At 57.0% G+C, this 18,250-nt stretch overlaps 3 protein-coding genes across 5 annotated transcripts; 2 read left to right on the top strand and 1 right to left on the bottom strand.

The window, feature by feature from the left end:
* CARMIL2 (capping protein regulator and myosin 1 linker 2) lies at nucleotides 1-12,653 on the top strand. Of its 2 annotated transcripts, XM_079118289.1 has the most exons (39): nucleotides 1-398; nucleotides 622-713; nucleotides 806-856; nucleotides 1,095-1,157; nucleotides 1,286-1,410; nucleotides 1,538-1,629; nucleotides 1,832-1,902; nucleotides 2,018-2,091; nucleotides 2,232-2,307; nucleotides 2,385-2,473; nucleotides 2,594-2,688; nucleotides 2,764-2,850; nucleotides 2,931-3,043; nucleotides 3,141-3,218; nucleotides 3,348-3,424; nucleotides 3,507-3,611; nucleotides 3,799-3,868; nucleotides 4,005-4,086; nucleotides 4,174-4,270; nucleotides 4,353-4,410; nucleotides 4,547-4,719; nucleotides 4,892-5,054; nucleotides 5,133-5,234; nucleotides 6,469-6,597; nucleotides 6,683-6,796; nucleotides 6,980-7,140; nucleotides 7,217-7,304; nucleotides 7,457-7,606; nucleotides 7,713-7,779; nucleotides 8,228-8,463; nucleotides 9,251-9,351; nucleotides 9,431-9,791; nucleotides 9,870-9,992; nucleotides 11,064-11,100; nucleotides 11,458-11,529; nucleotides 11,625-11,846; nucleotides 11,965-12,045; nucleotides 12,354-12,431; nucleotides 12,516-12,653. In XM_079118289.1, exons 1-39 carry the CDS (start codon nucleotides 359-361, stop codon nucleotides 12,626-12,628), a joined length of 4,206 nt encoding a protein of 1,401 aa, XP_078974415.1. In that variant the 5' UTR covers nucleotides 1-358; the 3' UTR covers nucleotides 12,629-12,653. The 2 variants fall into 2 exon arrangements, with proteins under 2 accessions (XP_078974415.1, XP_078974416.1); XM_079118290.1 differs by lacking the exon at nucleotides 11,965-12,045.
* Nucleotides 12,654-12,704: 51 nt separating this feature from the next.
* On the bottom strand, nucleotides 12,705-15,700 carry ACD (ACD shelterin complex subunit and telomerase recruitment factor). Its single transcript, XM_079118295.1, has 10 exons — nucleotides 15,470-15,700; nucleotides 15,259-15,395; nucleotides 15,029-15,122; nucleotides 14,857-14,933; nucleotides 14,580-14,624; nucleotides 14,450-14,484; nucleotides 13,988-14,314; nucleotides 13,262-13,632; nucleotides 13,062-13,153; nucleotides 12,705-12,833 (listed from the first exon to the last, which is right to left on the bottom strand). Exons 1-10 carry the CDS (start codon nucleotides 15,566-15,568, stop codon nucleotides 12,755-12,757), a joined length of 1,356 nt encoding a protein of 451 aa, XP_078974421.1. The 5' UTR covers nucleotides 15,569-15,700; the 3' UTR covers nucleotides 12,705-12,754.
* A 522-nt stretch (nucleotides 15,701-16,222) lies between these two features.
* Nucleotides 16,223-18,139, top strand: PARD6A (par-6 family cell polarity regulator alpha). Of its 2 annotated transcripts, none has more exons than XM_079118297.1 (3): nucleotides 16,223-16,418; nucleotides 16,811-17,033; nucleotides 17,258-18,139. In XM_079118297.1, exons 1-3 carry the CDS (start codon nucleotides 16,356-16,358, stop codon nucleotides 18,004-18,006), a joined length of 1,035 nt encoding a protein of 344 aa, XP_078974423.1. In that variant the 5' UTR covers nucleotides 16,223-16,355; the 3' UTR covers nucleotides 18,007-18,139. The 2 variants fall into 2 exon arrangements, with proteins under 2 accessions (XP_078974423.1, XP_078974422.1); XM_079118296.1 differs by having other exon boundaries at nucleotides 16,226-16,418; nucleotides 17,255-18,139.
* Nucleotides 18,140-18,250: the final 111 nt, after the last annotated feature.

Below are 18,250 nucleotides of genomic sequence, written 5' to 3'. Positions count from 1 at the left end.
AGTGGGGTGGAAGTAGGGCGCGAGGAACAGCAGGAGGCACGGGACTCGCGTGAATCTCCGCCACATCACTGCCACCCGCGTGTGTACCCTGGTGGAGAAGCTCCTGCGTGACAGGACTGGTGGGCAGCTGGAACTCGCCCCTCCCCCACAGTCCCGAACCGGGGCAGCTCTCAGCCTGCGAGGCTGGGGCGGGGAGGGGCCCGGCTGGGGGCGGCTTGGCAGGAAGCGGCGCGTACCTTCCGCTGCAGGAGGAACAGGTGGCTGCTGTGCCGCCCTGGGCCCGGGCTTCCTGTGTGTGCTCCCGCTGGCTGCTCTTTCCCGCCCGAGATCGTTGGGCCGCCCCGGCTGGCCCGGTCCCATGGCCCAGACCCTCGACGGCATATCTTGTGAGCTGCGAGGTAAGTGCTGGCCCTTCCCGTCCAATGGGCCCAGAGGAGGCAGCGTGACCCTAACCCAAAGGCCCCCTTCAACGCCCGCCCCCAGGGATTGTGCTCCTCCTGAGGCCGGGTGTCCCTGCATCCACCCCACTTCTTGGGGACTTCCTGGTAGATGAGCCCTCAGCACCCAGCCTGGCACAGACCCTGGGTGCGACCAAAGTCACCCAGCATTGTCCTTCCACAGGCGAGATCACCAGATTCCTGTGGCCCAAGGAGGCCGAGCTGCTCCTGAAAACCTGGCTACCACAGGAGAGTGGGGAACGAAGTCATATCCTGGTATGGTGGTAGGAAGAGAGCCTGGGAGAGTGCCAGGGCCCAACAAGAAACTTCTTGCTCTGCCTATATTATCAGATTCTGTCTTCCCCCAGGCACTGTTACGATGGAGGGCCTACCTGCTCCACACCTGCCTCCCTCTCAGGGTAAGTTCCAGGGCCTGGCTCCCCACTTGCCCTCCAGAAGCTTCCTTGGCTAGGGGGCTGCATCCACAGAGTTGTCCTTGCCCTTGTGGGCTCAGGCTTTCCAACAGCACTGGGCTCCAGGCAGCAAAAAGAGGGGAGTCTGGATGAGTCTAGCTCTGAGCTCCAGGCTGCACAAAAAGCTGGGCTCCCATGACAGTGGGCTTAGGGATTGGTCCCAGCTGATCCAAGCACTCCCTAGGTGGATTGTACATTCAGCTACCTGGAGGTCCAGGCCATGGCCCTGCAAGAGACACCTCCTCAGGTGAGACATCTGGTACTCCACCTGGGCCTGCAGCCTACTCTTCACTCCCTACACATGGGGCTCTGGAAGGGAGGGACATCTGTTCCCACAGGTGAGTTGGGGCCCAGCAGTTCTACTCTCCCTCCCAGGTCACCTTTGAACTGGAATCATTGCCTGAGCTGGTCCTGGAGTTTCCTGGTGTAGCTGCCTTGGAACAGATGGCCCAGCATGTGGCTGCAGCCATCAAGAAGGTCTTCCCTCGCTCCACCCTTGGGTGAGGCTGGAAAACAGTGAAGGGCTGAAGGAGGGCAGCAGGAGATGCTCTGGATGGGCACCAGTGGACTGTTTCACTTCTCAGGGACTAGAAGTCCCTTGCCTCTTCCCCTTTACTCCCTTCCCAGGAAGCTATTCCGGAAGCCCACACCACCTTCCATGCTGGCTCGCTTGGAAAGAAGCAGCTCCCCAGAGTCCACTGCACCTGGCAGCCCCTGTGGTGAGGACCAAGGCAGGGCCACATAGACCTTCTGGCCTTCCCCAGCCTATTAGCCCCAGACCTGGAGTTGGGGGACTCCCAACTGGACAGAACAACTTGAGTTGGGTCACAGCCACCACCCAGCCTGGATCTGATCTTCCTCCATCTCTGACCTCTGTCTCTCTCCTTCCCTCTATCATACCCCTGGCACCTACCTCCCCAGGTGGCTTCTTGGAGACATATGAGGCTCTGTGTGACTACAATGGCTTCCCTTTTCAAGAAGAGATTCAGTGGGTAAGAGTAGTGTCCTCTTTGGGTGCTCTGAAGATATCTGGTCCTCCGTGTATGCTGAGACCCTCCTAACCCTTTGTGGTCTGAAGCTGTTTGTAGACACTTTCTTCCCATCCAGGATGTGGACACCATCTACCATCGTCAGGGGTGCCGCCATTTCAACCTAGGAGACTTCAGTCACCTTGGCAGCCGGTGCGGGGCCTGCCAGGATTGGAAGGGGTGGAGAATTCTAGGACCCATATTACTGGGCCTCTGCCTCTCTGTAGAGGGGATGCTGGGCCTAGAATCTGGCCAGAAGGCCCTGAGCTCTGTCTCTGCCCCACCTCACCCAGGGACTTGGCCTTGAGTGTGGCTGCCCTGTCCTACAACCTGTGGTTCCGGTGTCTCTCCTGTGTGGACATGAAGCTGGTGAGGGTGTAGGGCAGGGAGGCCAAGGGTGTGGGGACCCAGGTGCAGCCTCCTGAGCCATTATCCTCTGGTGTCAGAGCCTCGAGGTCTCAGAACAGATTCTGCACATGATGAGTCAGTCGTCCCACCTGGAGGAGCTGGTGCTGGAGACCTGTGGCCTAAGGGGGTGAGGGGAAAGGGTAGGGTTTGGGGAGGGCAATCCAGGACTTGGGACTGGGGACTAGTGACCTTGTGAACGCTTGGGAATCCAGGGTTAAAGTCTCATGTCTGGCATCTTGGTCCTTAGAGACTTTGTCCGGCGACTAGCCCAGGCACTGGCAGGACATTCAAGCTCTGGACTTCGGGAACTCAGCTTGGCAGGGAACTTGCTGGATGACAGAGGTATGGCTGAGTCTGGGGTAGCCCTGGGGCACGTGGCTGGAAGAGGTAAGTCTCACAACACTGTCCCATCCCCAGGCATGGCTGCACTCAGCAGACACTTAGAGCATCGTCCAGGAGCCCTGAAGAAACTCAGCCTAGCACAGACAGGACTGACACATCGAGGTGGGTGGGGTGGCCAGTGGGGTAGGAGAAGGGAAGGGGCATTTGCCTGATTGATGGACCACCCTTTCCACGCCCTTCAGGAATGAGGGCTCTGGGCAGGGCACTGGCCATCAATGCTGGCTTTGATTCTGCCCTGACCCACCTGGACCTTTCTGGGAATCCGGGGGCCCTGGGGGCCTCTGAAGACAATGGGGTGAGTGGCTGTCTTCAAGAGATTAGGATTGCTGCAGGCAGCGGGACATCAGGAAGCGCTAGGTGATTCCTGACTCTGGCTGGCATCCTTCCACCAGGGCCTCTACAGTTTCCTGAGCCGTCCTAATGTTCTGACGTTCCTGAATCTTGCAGGCACTGACACTGCCCTGGACACTGTGAGAGGGTGGTCACGAGGGGATGATGGGGTGGGGCCTGGCTGTCCAAGCTGGGTAGACTGAAGAGTGGGGCAGGGGTGGGGAGGGCCCAGTCCTCTAGCCCGTGTAACCAAAGCCCCCCTCCTGCAGCTCTTTGCAGCGCTGTCCCGAGGCTGCTGCTCCAGTCTCAACTACCTTGACGCTTCAAGGAACATCTTCTCCCGCTCGTAAGGGGGACAGGTGGAAGCAGGAAGAGGCTGCCAGGGCCTCCTTGCACCTGAAGCTTACTTCTCCCACTTCCCACCCCAGGAAGTCCCGGGCCGCACCTGCTGCACTGCAGCTCTTCTTGAGCCGTGCTGGGACACTGAAGCACCTGGGCCTGGCGGGCTGCAAGCTGCCACCGGATGCTCTCAGGTCAGTTTCTCTGTGCACCCTCGTATTCCCACATATGTGGCAACCCCCTAATCAGTCCTCTGGTGCCTCACCCTGCTCCTAAAGCACCCACAACTTCCCCCATGGTCTTGCCTTCTTGGTATTTGTTTGAATCCTGGGGCCCCCTTTCCAGCTTCAGCTATCTCCTGTGACATCTGTCCTTTCCTAGGGCCCTTTTAGATGGCCTGGCACTCAATACACACATCCGTGACCTGCACCTGGACCTCAGCGCTTGTGAGGTGAGCATGCTGCTCTAGGTGTGAGAGGCACAGGCACACAGGAGTGGGACTGGGAGAGGGAAAGAGTGGGGCTGTTGCCTGCCTGCCCTCCCCACTGCAGCCTGAGTGGTCTGAGCATCCTACTTTCTACCTTCAGCTGCGCTCAGCTGGTGCCCAGGTGATACAAGACTTAGTGTGTGATGCCAGCGCTGTGAGCTCCTTGGATCTGGCAGATAATGGTGAAGCTGCTGGGGAACACATCCTCTCATCACCCATTCACCTTGCCCCCACAGCATACCCTTGTGTATGACGCTAGTCACCCCCAGGTTTCGGCTCAGACATGGTGACCTTGGTGCTGGCCATTGGGAGGAGCCGGTCCCTAAGACATGTGGCGCTTGGAAGGAACTTCAACGTCCGGTGCAGGTGAGCCCCCATTTCACCCCTGGCCTTCCAAGACAGCACCCCACTATCCTAGTCCCCTACCCAACAGTAGCCCTGTCCACAGGGAGACCCTGGATGACGTCCTGCACCGGATTGTCCAGCTCGTGCAGGATGACGACTGTGTGAGTTCAGGGGACCTTGCAAGGTCCTCAGGCAATAGACCTCTTTGACCCTTCTTACCTGCTTTCTCAGACCCTGCAACCTGCCTGCCTTGCTAATCACCTGACTCCAATATCAATAGCTTTCTTTTAATCCTAGCCTTTGCAGTCTCTGTCTGTGGCTGAGTCAAGGCTAAAGCTAGGCGCCAGCGTCCTGCTCCGGGCCCTGGGCACCGATCCTAACCTGACAGCACTGGATATCAGTGGCAATGCCATGGGGGATGCGGGTGCCAAGATGCTGGCCAAGGCACTACGAGTCAACACAAGGCTCCGGTGGGCAGGGTCATAGTAGGGGTAGGACCAAAGGGTAGGAGGGCGTGGCAAGAAGCAGAGTGCTGAATTAAGGGGTGGGGCTGAAGGAGCAGGCCAGCTGAATAGACAAGGCCTGTGGGTTAGGTGGGGTCTTGTGGGACTCAGCACCCAACTGAAGTCCAGCCTGGCCCAGGTCTGTGATCTGGGACCGGAACCACACATCTGCTCTGGGCTTGCTGGACGTGGCCCAGGCCCTGGAACAGAACCACAGCCTGAAGACCATGCCTCTGCCACTGAATGATGTGGCTCAGGCACAGCGGAGCCGCCCAGAATTAACAGCACGTGCAGTCCACCAGGTGGGGTCCCCTCTTCCCCTGCCCTTCTCCACTTAATGTTTCCACCCCCTGCCATTTCTCAATGTCTCTTTCCACCAGATCCAAGCCTGTCTCTTGAGGAATAACCAGGCAAATTCTGCCTCTTCTGACCATGCATCCTGCCTTCAGCCACCGGGTCAGATCTCAGACCACTCAGAGCAGGTCAGCGTTGCCTGCCCCAGCCTTGAGTACCCAGGAGCCTCCATGAGTCTGAGGGTCTCACTCTCCTGGAGCCTGGGTGCCAGAGTTCTGCTGCCCAGACAGTTCTCTCTCCTTGGTCTAGAGACAGCCAACCACTACTGAAATAGCTTTTCACATAACACCTCTGGCTTCCTTAATTTAAGTATGTAAACAGACTCTCCTGTTGAAGACTGGATGTATTTTAAAATCCTCCCTCACTTCCTGTAGTGACTTCTCTGATTTTCCACTCAACAGCACTCTCCTCCTTTCTCCACTGACCTGTGTGGCCAAACTCAGCAGCTCCATTTCTGGCATCTTCCCTCCACTACATAGACTTTTCAACATGTCCCTACCTCTGCATTCCCAAACTCCATTTCTCTCCTGAGCTCCAGACACCTTAGTCCAACGTCCTGTGGTGGCTTCACGCTATACACATTTTCAAGTGATCTTATCTCCCCAAAGTCTGATTCTCTAACCCAGAGCCCAATTTCCAAGTGCTGTGGACAGAGATTTAGGTATCTTTCCAGGTCCATCCAGTTTCCTCCTGTCCACATTGGAGCCCTTACAGTCCCCCTTGGTCCTGCCTCTGGACCAGTTCTCAACATGCACTACTCAGACAGGTGCAGTGGTGCACCCCTGTAATCCCTGTAATCAGCTACTAGGGAGGCTGAGGCAGGAAAATGAAAGTTCTTGAGGTCAGCCTGGGCAACTTGGTGAGACCCTGTCTCAAAATAAAAAACAAAAATGTCTGGGAATATAGTTCAGTAATAGAACTTTTGTCTGGCATGTGCAAGCCCTGGCTTCAAGCCTTAGTACTTCAAAACAAACAAAAAACCAAAGCAACAACAGAATGTATTCCTCACCTCCATGTGAACCCCAGTCCCTCCTCCATGACTTCTCATTCTCGAATCTCTCCCCCCAGCCTTGCTTATCACACACACACGCCCATCCATCGATTCTCTATCTAGGTAGGTGGTGGACAGACTGAGCTTCAACACCATAGAATGACTCACAGCTTCTTTCCGTCCTGTTCTGGGCACTTAGGAAGTATAGAGTCCCTAAAATGGCTCAAAGGAAGAGATGCTGCTCTCTTCCTTAAAGAGGATTCCTAACCAGCTGGCCTGGTTGGGTGACTTTAGAGACCTTGGGAAGGATGTAGACAGGGTTTGGGGGACTGGAAGGGGCCAAGGCTGGGACTGATCCTTAATACCCCCAGGAAGTGAACGAACTGTGTCAGTCGGTGCAGGAGCACATGGAGCTGTTGGGCTGTGGGGCTGGGCCTCAGGGTGAAGCTGCTGTGCACCAGGCTGAGGATGCCATCCAAAATGCCAACTTCTCTCTCAGTGTGAGCACTCCTCCTCCCATTAGAAGGCCCGTTCCCCTCTTAGTCATATGTCATCTTGTAACTCCTTCTACTCTTTGATCCTCAGATACTCCCCATTCTATATGAGGCTGGGAAGTCCCCAAGCTATCAATGGCAGCTGCAGCAGAAGCTAGAGGGACTCTTGGGACAGGTGGGCGAAGTCTGCCGCCAGGATATCCAGGTGAGATGATACTCCTGCCCCAGCCCTATCTCCATATGAAGGCTTACCTCCGTATGCATATCCTCATCCTATAGACCTGACAGCGATATCACTTGAGCCAGTGAGGGTTTGTAGGGGTCACAGCCTCAAGCCAAGGGGCCTGAGTTCTACCCACAACCTCATCATACTTGGACCTTTGCCCAGGACTTCACTCAGGCTACACTAGATACAACAAGGAGCCTCTGTCCACGGATGCTGCAGGGACCTGGCTGGAGGGAGCAGCTAGAAGGGGTCCTTGTAGGCTCAAGGGGCCTACCAGAACTGCTCCCAGAGCAGCTGCTGCAAGATGTCTTCACTAGGCTCAGGTAGGTTGGGTGGAGCTGAACTGGGTTAAGGCTGAGCAGAGCCAGCCCACTAACCCCTACCCTTTCCTACCCACAGGGATATGCGGCTGTCAGTCACAGGTACCCTGGCAGACAGCATTGTGACTCAGGCTCTGGCTGGTCTAAGTGCAGCCCAGGATCGGCTGGTGAGGAACTGCACACATTTGCACATGCACACATGCTGTGACCTAGCCATCCTCCTTACAGGGGCTCTGTAATGTCTTTTGAGGTCATGTAGTCCAGGGCTACTCTGGGATTCCCTTAGCACTGCCCATCTCTAGGTTGTCTGGTATTACAGGTGGAGAGTCTGGCTGAGCAGGCACCAGTAGCAATGCCCCCTGCCCTACCAGCACTGGATGGAGGTACATCCTGCTCCCTCAGACCTGGGGAATTAGAATGTCTTTTCTTCCCTGAGGAAGAGAAGGAAGTGGAGGAAGAGGAGGAGAAGGTAAGTACTCTCAGAATTCTAGGCCTAGAAATCCAGATCTTTCCATCTTGCTCTGGGGTATGGAAGGTGAGAGACAGTTTTTCTGGAGTTGTGCCCTCCTCATCAGGATTACTGCCCTTCACCAAAATGGCCTGAGCCCAGTCACTGTTTTCAGCTGGTTCCCTACGATCACAGTAAGTCAAGGTCTTGGGGCGAGGAGAGTTTACTCAAGTGGGCTGAAACTCTCTCCATTAGACCTGGGGACCTGGACACCTTGGCACTCATTCAGTCCCGTCTCCAGTACTCCCTAACCCTTGCCTGGGCCAGGCCAGGACCCTGTGCAACCTGCAAAGCTGAGGTCAGCACGCAGTGAGCCTTGAGCAGATCAGGGCCAAAACACCACACCGTCTCCTTAGCCTTCCCTGCCTGTTCCCTACCCCCCAGAACGCGCGTGCTTGACAATGGTGCGGAGCCGCGCGCTCGGGGCCGCGCTCAGCACCACGGACAGTGGCGGCGGGGGAGGGGCTGGCGGCATAGCCGGGCCCCTCCCCGCGCCCTGGGCGGGTCCCCCGCCGCCCTAGCGCCTCCACCGCCACCTCCTCCGGCTCCGCGCTCTGTGCTCTTCTGGTGCTCTCGCCTCAGGTGCTGCTGAGGAAGCCGAGCAGGAGCCCGAGCTGGCGGCTCCGGGGGAAGATGCGGAGCCGCAGGCAGGGCCATCCGCGCGTGGCTCTCCGAGCCCCGCCGCCCCCGGACCTCCGGCTGGCCCGCTGCCTCGTATGGACCTGCCACCCGCTGGACAACCCCTGCGCCATCCGACCCGGGCCCGGCCGCGGCCACGCCGCCAGCACCACCATCGCCCGCCGCCGGGGGGCCCCCAGGTGAGCGCCCTTCCCCCATCAGGAGCTTGTAGACCTGAGGGTCATAAGTGGCCGGGTCGCTCCTCACGGGTGATAGTGGGCAGGGAGTCGGGTCATGGGGGCCCAAGGCCACTTGGTCGCAAGACCTCAGTCACGTCCTGGCTTCTTCCCAGATACCCGCTACCCCCGGCCATGCCTGAGAGGCCACTGGTGTGTGGGATGCGCCTCAGAGTGGCCCGGTGCACGGGTGGATGTGTGAGGGAGGGTGTCTGCCTTGCCCTCCCTCCCTGGGTGTTACTGATAGATGCTAGGCAGCCAAGCCGTGGGGACAATCCTGCGACTGCTGCTGCGCGACTGTTGGGTATGAGTGGGGAGATGCATGTGTGGGTCGGGTACCAGCGGAAGGCAGAAGCCGGCCTGAGGCCCCCCCGAGGGTCTGACGCAGCAGCTGGCGCCACTGAGCCGGCAGCAGGCCGGGTGGGGTGGGGGTGGGGGTGAGGGTACTGCAGGAACTATTAGGAGCAGTGCCAAGTAGGAGTATGTGACCCTAGTGGGTGGGAGGGCTGTAGCCTACTAGTGGCCCAGTGGTTCAGGACATGGGATACTTAGACAAGAAAGTGAGGGCTGGGGGGCTGGGGCAGCAGCAGAGGGAGTACCTCTGCCCAACACTGGACCGTGGAGGGTCTGGTATCAGTAGCACCCCCTAGGGCTACCCCAGCTCCCAGTGTCACCAGGTCTGACAGCTACACTGGAGGGAGAAGACACAAGCGCACCCAGTCCTGACCCCTGACCTCATGGTGTTGCCCAGGTGCCTCCGGCCCTGCCACAAGAAGGGAACGGGCTCAGTGCCCGCGTGGATGAGGGTGTGGAGGAGTTCTTCTCCAAAAGGCTGATCCAGCAGGATCGTCTGTGAGTGAGGGGCATTTCTGAAGGTGGGTGGGTGGTGCTGCCCATGAACTTCTGCACTTACTGCTGGTTATCCCCACAGTTGGGTCCCCGAGGAGGACCTGGCCACTGAGGGGGGTGCTGCTCCTGTACCCCGTACACTTCGAAAGAAGCTGGGCACTCTCTTTGCCTTTAAGAAGCCTCGTTCAACACGGGGTCCCCGGCCTGATTTAGAGACCAGCCCTGGGGCAGCTGCCCGTACCCGGAAAACTACACTTGGAGACTTGCTGCGGACACCAGCCCGGCCTGGGCGTGGTGAAGATCCTGGTGGGGTTGAGGGGGGCACCAGCAGCCCTGACCCTGCCCGCAGGAGCCGGCCTCGCTACACACGGGAGAGCAAGGCCTACTCAATGATACTGCTGCCTGCTGAGGAGGAGGCAACACTGGGTACCAGACCTGACAAGGTGAGGCCTGGTGATGGGGATAAGGACTTTTCTGGAACTAAGGGCAGTGGGCTCTCTCGTCACTTCTCTCTGTCCCAGCGGCGGCCCTTGGAACGGGGAGACACAGAGTTGGCCCCATCGTTTGAACAGCGGGTACAAGTGATGCTGCAGAGGATTGGCGTAAGCCGAGGCAGTGGGGGTGCCGAAGGCAAGAGGAAGCAAGTGAGTTGGGGAGGTCATGAGTGTGAAGTGAGGGGGCAGGAGACATGTGGCAATCTGTGGGTGACATATGTGACCAAGAGGGAGAATTATGACACACACATATTTAATTATCAGTTCAACTCCCTTCTTTCTCAAAATAGTCATCAACCTTAACTTTCTTCCCTTCTGGCTTCTGATCTCTTCTAGGATCTAGGAAAGTACTTTCCTGCAGATCTAACAGAAATCAAGACCTTTTTCCCTGTGCTTGAAACAGCCCAGGGGCTTCCCCTCAAGACCGTATCCAAACTCCTAATCCTGCTATATGGTCCTACAGGGCCTTGGCCACCTCAGGCCTCACTACTCTCCTCCTTTGGGGCATCTCAGGGCCTCTTCATGTGCTTCACAACACGACTCCTCCCTGCCTCCTATCCAGTCTCATCATGGGTTACACCAGGTTCCGCCTCAGTCATCCCTGTAGTTCCCCCCTTGCTAATGTCAGTCTTTAATCACAGTCCCTATTAAGAACCACAGTCCATCCAGCTGGGTGTGGTAGCCCATGCCTCTAATCCCAGCTATTTGGGGAGGCTAAGGCAGGAGGACTCCAAGTTCAAGGCCAACCTGAGCAATTTAGTGAGACCCTGTCTGAAAGTAAAAAAGGCTGGGGGATATAACTCAGTGGTACAGCACTTGTCTAGTATGTGTAAAATTCTGGATTTGAACCCCAATAACACACACACAGTTTGCTCCCCAGTAAAACACAGCCACAGCCCTATGTGCCATCTACTTAATAGCTTTTCAGGAAGAACACATATGATATGAAGTGAGACCCAGCTTCTATTTAGAAAGTGTGAAAAGTACATCACAGAATTAAGAAATAACATTATGTGTCTATGACTGTGCATGCATATTTCAGTGTGCCAACTATCTGTCATCCCAGACTATGAGTTCTCAGGGGGCTGGGATTGAGTTTGCCATGTACTTGCTCAGCCCATGACAGGCATTCTGTGCCTGGGTGATAAGAACAAGAATGAACAAATGGATAAGGCTAGGGTGAGAGGCAGGGCTGGGGTTTGACTGTCTTGTTTCCTACAGAGCAAAGATGGTGAGATCAAGAAAGCTGGCTCAGATGGTAAGTGGGAACATGGGGTAAGCTGGTATATTAAGGGGAAGGAGGGAGGTGTCCTTAGAAATAGTCCCCATCTAACCAGGCACGGTCACATTCCTGTAATCCCAGTGGCTTGGAAGATTGAGGCAGGAGGATCACAAATTCAAAGCCAGCCTCAGCTTCTTGGCCCTGTCTTAAAATAAAAAAAATACAAAGGGCTGGGAATGTTGCTCAGTGGTTAAGCACCTCTGGGTTCTATCCCCAGTACCAAAAAAGATAGTCCTCACCTCAGTTGTTCTCCTGGGGGAGGGGAAGAGACCAGAGTTATTCTTTCCCTTGCCCCTACTGCCTGGTGCCTAAGCCCCTAGCCCCAACTTGCAGGTGACATTATGGACAGTTCCACGGAGACCCCTCCCATCTCAATCAAGTCGCGTACCCACTCTGTCTCTGCTGGTGAGTTCCGGGAGGTGCAGGGACAGTTAAGAGAGGGGGTCAGATCATTGCTCAAGGCCTGGCCTGGGTCTTGGTTGACACCCTTCTCTCTACAGACCCCTCATGCAGACCTGGCCCAGGGAGTCAGGGGCCTGAGTGTGCCACCTGGAAGACATTGGGACAGCAATTGAATGCAGAGCTCAGAGGCCGTGGTTGGGGCCAACAGGATGGTCCAGGACCCCCCTCCCCTTGTCCCAGCCCAAGCCCCTGCAGAGCCAGCCCCTCCCCAGATAGCCTGGGCCTTCCAGAGGACCCTTGCTTGGGCCCCAGGAATGAAGGTATGCAGGCAAACTACCCCCAAACCTGGGCTGGGGCCTAGGGAGTTGAAGATGGGAGGCAAGGGCTGGAGTAGGAGTAACTGTTGGGAGCATACCCTGATACCCCGGCCTCCCCCAGATGGCCAGCTGAGGCCACGGCCTCTCTCGGCAGGGCGACGAGCAGTGTCTGTGCATGAGGACCAGCTCCAGGCCCCTGCTGGTGAGGGACACACCTCCATGTGTGCTTGAGTGCAGGAGATTGGGGAGGCTTGGCTCCTGGGTTTCCTTTGTGACTCTGGTCCTTGGAGAAATCAGAGAGCCAGAAGGCTAGGTACAAGGGTTTGACAAGCCTTCCTACTAATCCTGGCTCTGCCTCCAAAAGAACAACCTCTGCCAGGGGTGGGAGGACACAGGGTACAGGAAAACTGAAGGCAGTAGCTTTTTTAGAGTGTGTATGCACTCTTGCATGGCTTGGAAGTGGGAAAAATTGCTAGGAATGCAGTCAGCTAACCTTTCTGTGTCCCTCAGAACGGCCTCTGAGGCTTCAGCGCTCCCCTGTCCTCAAGCGCAGGCCAAAACTCGAGGCACCCCCATCCCCAAGCCTAGGTAAGGAGCCAGGGCTAGTTGGGAGGGTGGCGGGACCACTTAGCCCAGCCCTGACCCTTTCTTTCTTCCACTCAACCCTTGCAGGATCTGACCTTGGAACCGAGCCTCTGCCCTCACAGCCCACAGAGCCCTCCAGCCCGAAGAGGAGCCCACCCTCCCCAGCCACAGACCAAAGAGGCGGCGGCCCCAACCCCTGATCCTCTCTTCTCTTGCCGCATGAGATTATTTTATTAAAAAACTTGAAGGAAGCACAGCGTAGAAGTTTGTCCACACCTGGGCACAGACCTGTATGTGCATATCTTCTGATGTGCCTGCATGACCCCTCACACTTGAGTTAGCTCAGACTCTGGCTGTGATTCCATCAAAAAGTGCAAGGCCCATGCCACAAGCTGGGGAGGGAGCCTGGGAAGAAACCATGGCTACAGGTCAAGGTTGCCTGGGACTGGTGACCATCAGAGTAGGGGCAAGGCTAGGGATATAGCCTAGGGGTAGACCATTTGCCTCCCAAGTGTGAGCCCTGGGTTCCATCCCCAGCACAGTAAAACAGAAAAAAGTAAATAAACAACAGAGTAAGTAAATGTGGAAAAAAATCTGAAAACAAAAACAGTAAGGGCAGCCCCAGGCACTCACCTGACAGCATGGACCTGGGCACAGAGGGAGTTACAGGGTAGCTCATACTCATATTGGAAGGTGGAACCATCACGATGCCTCTTTGGGGGGTCCTGAAAGGGGTGTGGTGTCTGGCTCCATCCAAGACTACCCTTACCCCACTCCCAGCTCTATTCAAGGCCCTCCCCATTCTACTCTCCCATTAGAGGGGCAATGCTCACCCAGACAGGGCAGGGCTCCTGGGATCCCTTGGCTCCAGTCCATGGAAAAGACTGCTGGTTCTTCTGGGGCAACCCTAGCTCTCTGAACTCCAGGCTAAGTTTCTGGGCCCTGGTCACACGGGCCTGGTATGGACTGGGGTCACGGTCAAGGGGCGAGAGACTGGGAGTACAGCTCATGAGTGGGGAATTGGATGTATGACTGGGGTGTGGGGAGCTGGAGGGCAGAGATCCAGAGGCTGAGCAGATGGCTGGTAGGGACTGGGAGCTGTGCTTCTGTACCAGGTCTGGGGCAACCAAAGGCAGGGCAGGCAGAAGGCTGACGCTGGCACTGCTTTCCTCCAATGGGATGTGGCAGGTTAAGGCAGGGGTTCCTGGGGAGGAGGGGACTCACTATGGATATAGTCCTCTCAGACCAGCAGAGTGGCCCAAGAGCTCAGGCAGGCCTGCAGGGTTTGTGGTCATCCCTGCCACTGCTGCAAACTGTTTTACAGTATCCTGTGCAGTCTGGGGATCTGACTGACAGCAGTGAGTGCTTGTGGCCTGAGCACCATCTCCCCTGAGGAACTGGGTGAGGAAGGACAAGAGATCAGGGTCAAAGATGGGTCCTGCAGAGTCAGTTTTGATAGGGACAACTCACAACCAGCCTGGGGGTTCTGAGGATGTACATCAGCACTGCGGGCCCTGGGTTCCAGAGATTCCTCTTTTGACCTCTCCAGTTCTCCTTACCTTGTGCCCTCTGACTTGAGCCCAGAGAGCTCAGAATTTGCTGGTCATTCTCAGAAATGTGTAGCAATAAGCTGGGGACAGTGTACACAGCTTCTTCCTGTGGGATGTGAATTCTCAGCCTGGTCTTTGCCCAATTCCTCACCCTGACAGCTCCCAGAGGAAGCCTGAAACTGACCATGGCCCTGCAACGTGAGGCAGCCCAGTGGGTGAGTGGAGGTGCTGTGCAAGGGCCTGCCAGCATCAGGCAGCTCTCAGCCAGGTGCACTAGTGCCCCCCGATGCTGCTGGTCCTCCTGCACTTCATCCAGAAGCTGGGACAGTGTTAGGCCTGAGGACAGGGGACCAAATGATCAAAGAGAAGGAAATGTAAGGTGGTAGAGGTACTTAGGAAACACAACGTGATGACAGGAAAGGTAACTCCATAGGGAGTTATTTAGGGTCACTGGACAATCCCTACCAGTACCTGCATTGGAAGAGGTGGACTCTGAAAGGTGGTCCCTACAGAAAGAGAGTAGACACACCTCAGGAAAAATCTAGATCTGCCATCCCCTGACCCAACCACACTTGGCCCCAGAGCACAACCCCACACTCACTCAAGGCAGTCATATAGCTTTTTCTGCACATCCAAGTCCTGGTTGCTGGGGGAAAGAGGGTAATAAGTAGTGTCAGTGTTACTGGGGGCCCAAGCCCTCCCAACCAACAGCCTATGCCAATGCCAGTGAGGCCTGGGTAAGAAAGCAAGCAGGTGGAGGCATTACTTTTTTTTTTTTTTTTTTTTTTTTTTTTGAGTGCTGAAGACTGTCTGGCTCTTACATATGGTAAATGCTCTGTTACTAAGCTACACCACCAACCCTTGGAGGCATCACTTACCAACCAGTCACCCGTAGCCGAGGCTGCTCAGTGGGCAGCAAGCTGAAGCGGTCCACTTGGAGGTAGAACTCTGCTGGCTGAAGGGAGTGGATTGAGGGTGGGAGTTTCAGGCTTAGGAGTTGTTACGAGAAGCCAGGCCCAGTAATTCTCCCAAGCTGACCTCGCCACTCACCGAGCTGCCCTCGGCGACCTGTATGCGGACCCCGCAGACCTGCAGCAACAGTAGCCGGCCCTCTGCTCCACAGAATCCGAACTCTTTCTCCTCCCTGAGGCGAGCGCGACCCTCAAAGACCATCCCGTAGAAACACAAGCCCCACCCGCCTGGGGCGCGAGCTTCGCCCTCTCCGCCGGAGGATTCACCCATCTCGGGCTCAGGCCTCCCGAGCCCGATGTGTTTCTCACCAGTCCGAGGTGTCCAGGGCCTCGCGCGTCACCAGGCACCGGACACTGTGGGTCCCGTCCGATACAAGCAGCATAGCCCCGGCGTCAGGGGCAACAGGGGCGTGGGATGGGCCCGGGGTCTCCGAGTCCTGCAATACCTGACGGCGGCGACCCGCGTCAATCCCACTACCTCGGATCCCTCCCGGTCTTTGGGCCATGACTAGGGGCTCACCTTGAGCAGTTGCCCCGCTCGTGGACTTGAGAGTGTTTCTGACCCTAGGATCAGTTCTCGAATCCAGGGACGCAGGACCAGGTTCCCCAAGCCCGCCATTCCTGCAGCAGCACCTAGCAGAACGCGGCTGGCCGGGGTTTCCCGCTGACGCCTTGGCCCAGCCTCTCGTAGGAAGAGGAAGAGGTTGGGCGGGTCCTAGGACCGAGGCCCCGCCCAGTGTGCGCCGCGCGTGAGCAGGGCACCCTGTTCTTCGGAAAGTTGCGTTCAGATTTCTGCTGGGTGGGCTGCATCCTGGCCCTCTTATTCTTACCGGGACATCTCTCTGAGGAATAACCTGGCTCGAGGCCGTTCCTCAAGATAACCGTGGGAAGGAAAGGGCCAAAGGCTAGCCCGGAGGGAGAGTGATCCGGGGCCGCAAACTGCTGAGACGGGAGGGTGTGGCTCGAGTGAGTCGGCTCGAAGCCACTTCGCCGGGTGACCCCGAGGAGTTTAGCAAAAGTTTATTATGACTCAGTTTCCTCATATACAAAATGCTTAGTCTGGTAAGGCGAATGGAAATAACAGTACACAGCGCTCAATAAATGTCACTTCCCTCTTTCTCCCCTCGGATTGGCCAAGTATCTTCTCAGACTCTTCCGGATGTGCGAACCATAGCGTAATGACGTAAGACCAGAGTAGGAATCTTCTCCACCCACATCTCCGTTTCCTAGGAAACGTGGACTCCGCGTTCCTCTGTGTCGCTGCCCCCTTGACGTCATGGTCTGGATGGGAGGGCGGGGCGAGTGCTACAGTCAGGGGCGGGGTGGCGCGGGCGGGCCAGCCTGGCTGTGCACCTGCGCCTCCGCGGGCTGCTTGGGGCACAGTCCCTGGTCCGCCCGGCCCCGCAATGGCCAGGCCGCAGAGGACTCCGGCGCGCAGTCCTGACAGCATCGTCGAGGTGAAGAGCAAAGTAAGGGCCCCTTCGACCCCGGCTTCGGCCCCGTTCCTCAGCACTCCCAATTCTCTCGTTATCTCCTCCCCGGCTCCTTGGCCCCATCACCTCTTTCCTTCCATCTTCCAGGTCCCATTCTTTTTTTTTTTTTTTTTTTTTCTTGTCTTTCCTCATCCATTCTCCTTCCTTCCACGTCCAGCCTCCAGAGTCCCTCTCTGGTCTGGGTACATGGAGGGCGGGGACAAGACCTTGGACAGCGTCCCTTGTACTGGAGCTGAGGTCTGGGCTTATCACTGTAGCTTTTGCGGCAGTCCTTTTTTATCCCCACTTCTGCCGGCCTCAGATCTGTGTGAGAAAGAGACGCGGACCCTGTCCTGACCAGTCCTCTCTCCCCCGCCACCCGCCTCCAGTTCGACGCTGAGTTCCGACGCTTCGCGTTGCCCCGCGCTTCGGTGAACGGCTTCCAGGAGTTTTCGCAGTTGCTGCGTGCCGTGCACCAGATCCCGGGCCTGGACGTGCTGCTTGGCTATACAGATGCTCACGGCGACCTACTGCCCCTCACCAACGACGACAGCCTGCACCGGGCCCTGGCCAGCGGGCCCCCGCCGCTGCGCCTACTGGTGCAGAAGCGGGGTGAGAAAGATGGGGTACAGTGGGCAGCCTCTGTGGGGTAGGGTGACAGGGCAGGTCTACAAGGGTTAGTTCATACCCAGAGTACTCAGTCTTCACCTTCTGCAGTCCCTGCCCTTGGCCTGACCTCCAAGTGGTAAGAATTAGCTACATTACCCCCTGTAAAGGGCCCAAGTAGGAGAGCAGCATCTCTGATCTCAGCACCCCCCCCCCTTCTCCTGCAGCAGAAGCTGACTCCAGTGGCCTGGCTTTTGCCTCCAACTCTCTGCAGCGACGCAAGAAAGGGCTTCTACTGCGACCAGTGGCACCCCTGCGCACACGGCCACCCCTGCTAATCAGCCTGCCCCAAGATTTCCGCCAGGTTTCCTCAGTCATAGATGTGGACCTACTGCCCGAGACCCATCGACGGGTGCGGCTGCACAAGCATGGTTCAGACCGCCCCCTGGGCTTTTACATTCGAGATGGCATGAGTGTGCGTGTGGCTCCCCAGGGCCTGGAGCGGGTTCCAGGCATATTCATCTCCCGCCTGGTACGTGGGGGCCTGGCTGAGAGTACAGGGCTCCTGGCAGTTAGTGATGAGATCCTTGAGGTCAATGGTATTGAGGTGGCTGGGAAGACCTTGGACCAAGTGACGGACATGATGGTTGCCAACAGCCATAACCTCATTGTCACTGTCAAGCCTGCCAACCAGCGCAATAATGTGGTTCGAGGGGCATCTGGGCGCCTGACACGGCCTCCCTCTGCAGGGCCTGGGCCTGCTGAGCCAGACAGTGATGATGACAGCAGTGACCTGATCATTGAGAACCGACCACCTCCTTGTTCCAATGGGCTGTCTCAGCCCCCATGCTGGGACCTGCACCCCGGCTGCCTACTTCCTGGTGCCCGCAACTCTCTGCCCTCCCTGGATGGCCAGGAACAGGCTAGCTCTGGCTGGGAGCGTGGCATACGTGGAGATGGTAGTGGCTTCAGTCTCTGACAGGCAAGGATGCAGCCCTTTCTCACTCAAGGCTGCTGGGACATGGTAGGGACTTCCTGGTGGGGGTGTTTAGCTTGCTTGTTCCATTGGGCCCTCTCAGCCTGGGGAACATTAAAAGTTTTCTACAAATGCACATGGTCCATCTGTGTCCCAGTCCCAGCCTCCTCTCCAATCCCATAAGACTACCTTCTGCCCTGGCTATGAAACAGGAATGATAGGGGCAGTGGGGAGATCTTCCCGTGGT

This window comes from Sciurus vulgaris (assembly GCF_902686455.1).
Source record: "Sciurus vulgaris genome assembly, chromosome: 17".
Lineage (NCBI taxonomy): Eukaryota > Metazoa > Chordata > Mammalia > Rodentia > Sciuridae > Sciurus > Sciurus vulgaris.
Note: the sequence above shows the minus strand (reverse complement) of the source record. Positions and strands in the feature narration are given on the sequence as shown.

Excerpts from the sequence above, each read along its gene's own strand:
- CARMIL2 (XM_079118289.1), top strand. The coding sequence starts at position 359 with ATGGCCCAGACCCTCGACGGCATATCTTGTGAGCTGCGAG. Across the intron at positions 1,903-2,017 it reads TTCAAGAAGAGATTCAGTGG|GATGTGGACACCATCTACCA; the intron begins GTAAGAGTAGTG and ends CTTCCCATCCAG. Across the intron at positions 6,598-6,682 it reads ATGCCAACTTCTCTCTCAGT|ATACTCCCCATTCTATATGA; the intron begins GTGAGCACTCCT and ends TTTGATCCTCAG.
- ACD (XM_079118295.1), bottom strand. The coding sequence starts at position 15,568 with ATGGCGGGCTTGGGGAACCTGGTCCTGCGTCCCTGGATTCGAGAACTG. Across the intron at positions 15,123-15,258 it reads GCCCTGGACACCTCGGACTG|GGAGGAGAAAGAGTTCGGAT; the intron begins GTGAGAAACACA and ends CGCTCGCCTCAG. Across the intron at positions 13,633-13,987 it reads CTCAAGTCAGAGGGCACAAG|GAACCCCTGCCTTAACCTGC; the intron begins GTAAGGAGAACT and ends CCTCCTCCCCAG.
- PARD6A (XM_079118296.1), top strand. The coding sequence starts at position 16,356 with ATGGCCAGGCCGCAGAGGACTCCGGCGCGCAGTCCTGACAGCATCGTC. Across the intron at positions 16,419-16,810 it reads TCGTCGAGGTGAAGAGCAAA|TTCGACGCTGAGTTCCGACG; the intron begins GTAAGGGCCCCT and ends ACCCGCCTCCAG. Across the intron at positions 17,034-17,254 it reads CCTACTGGTGCAGAAGCGGG|CAGAAGCTGACTCCAGTGGC; the intron begins GTGAGAAAGATG and ends CTTCTCCTGCAG.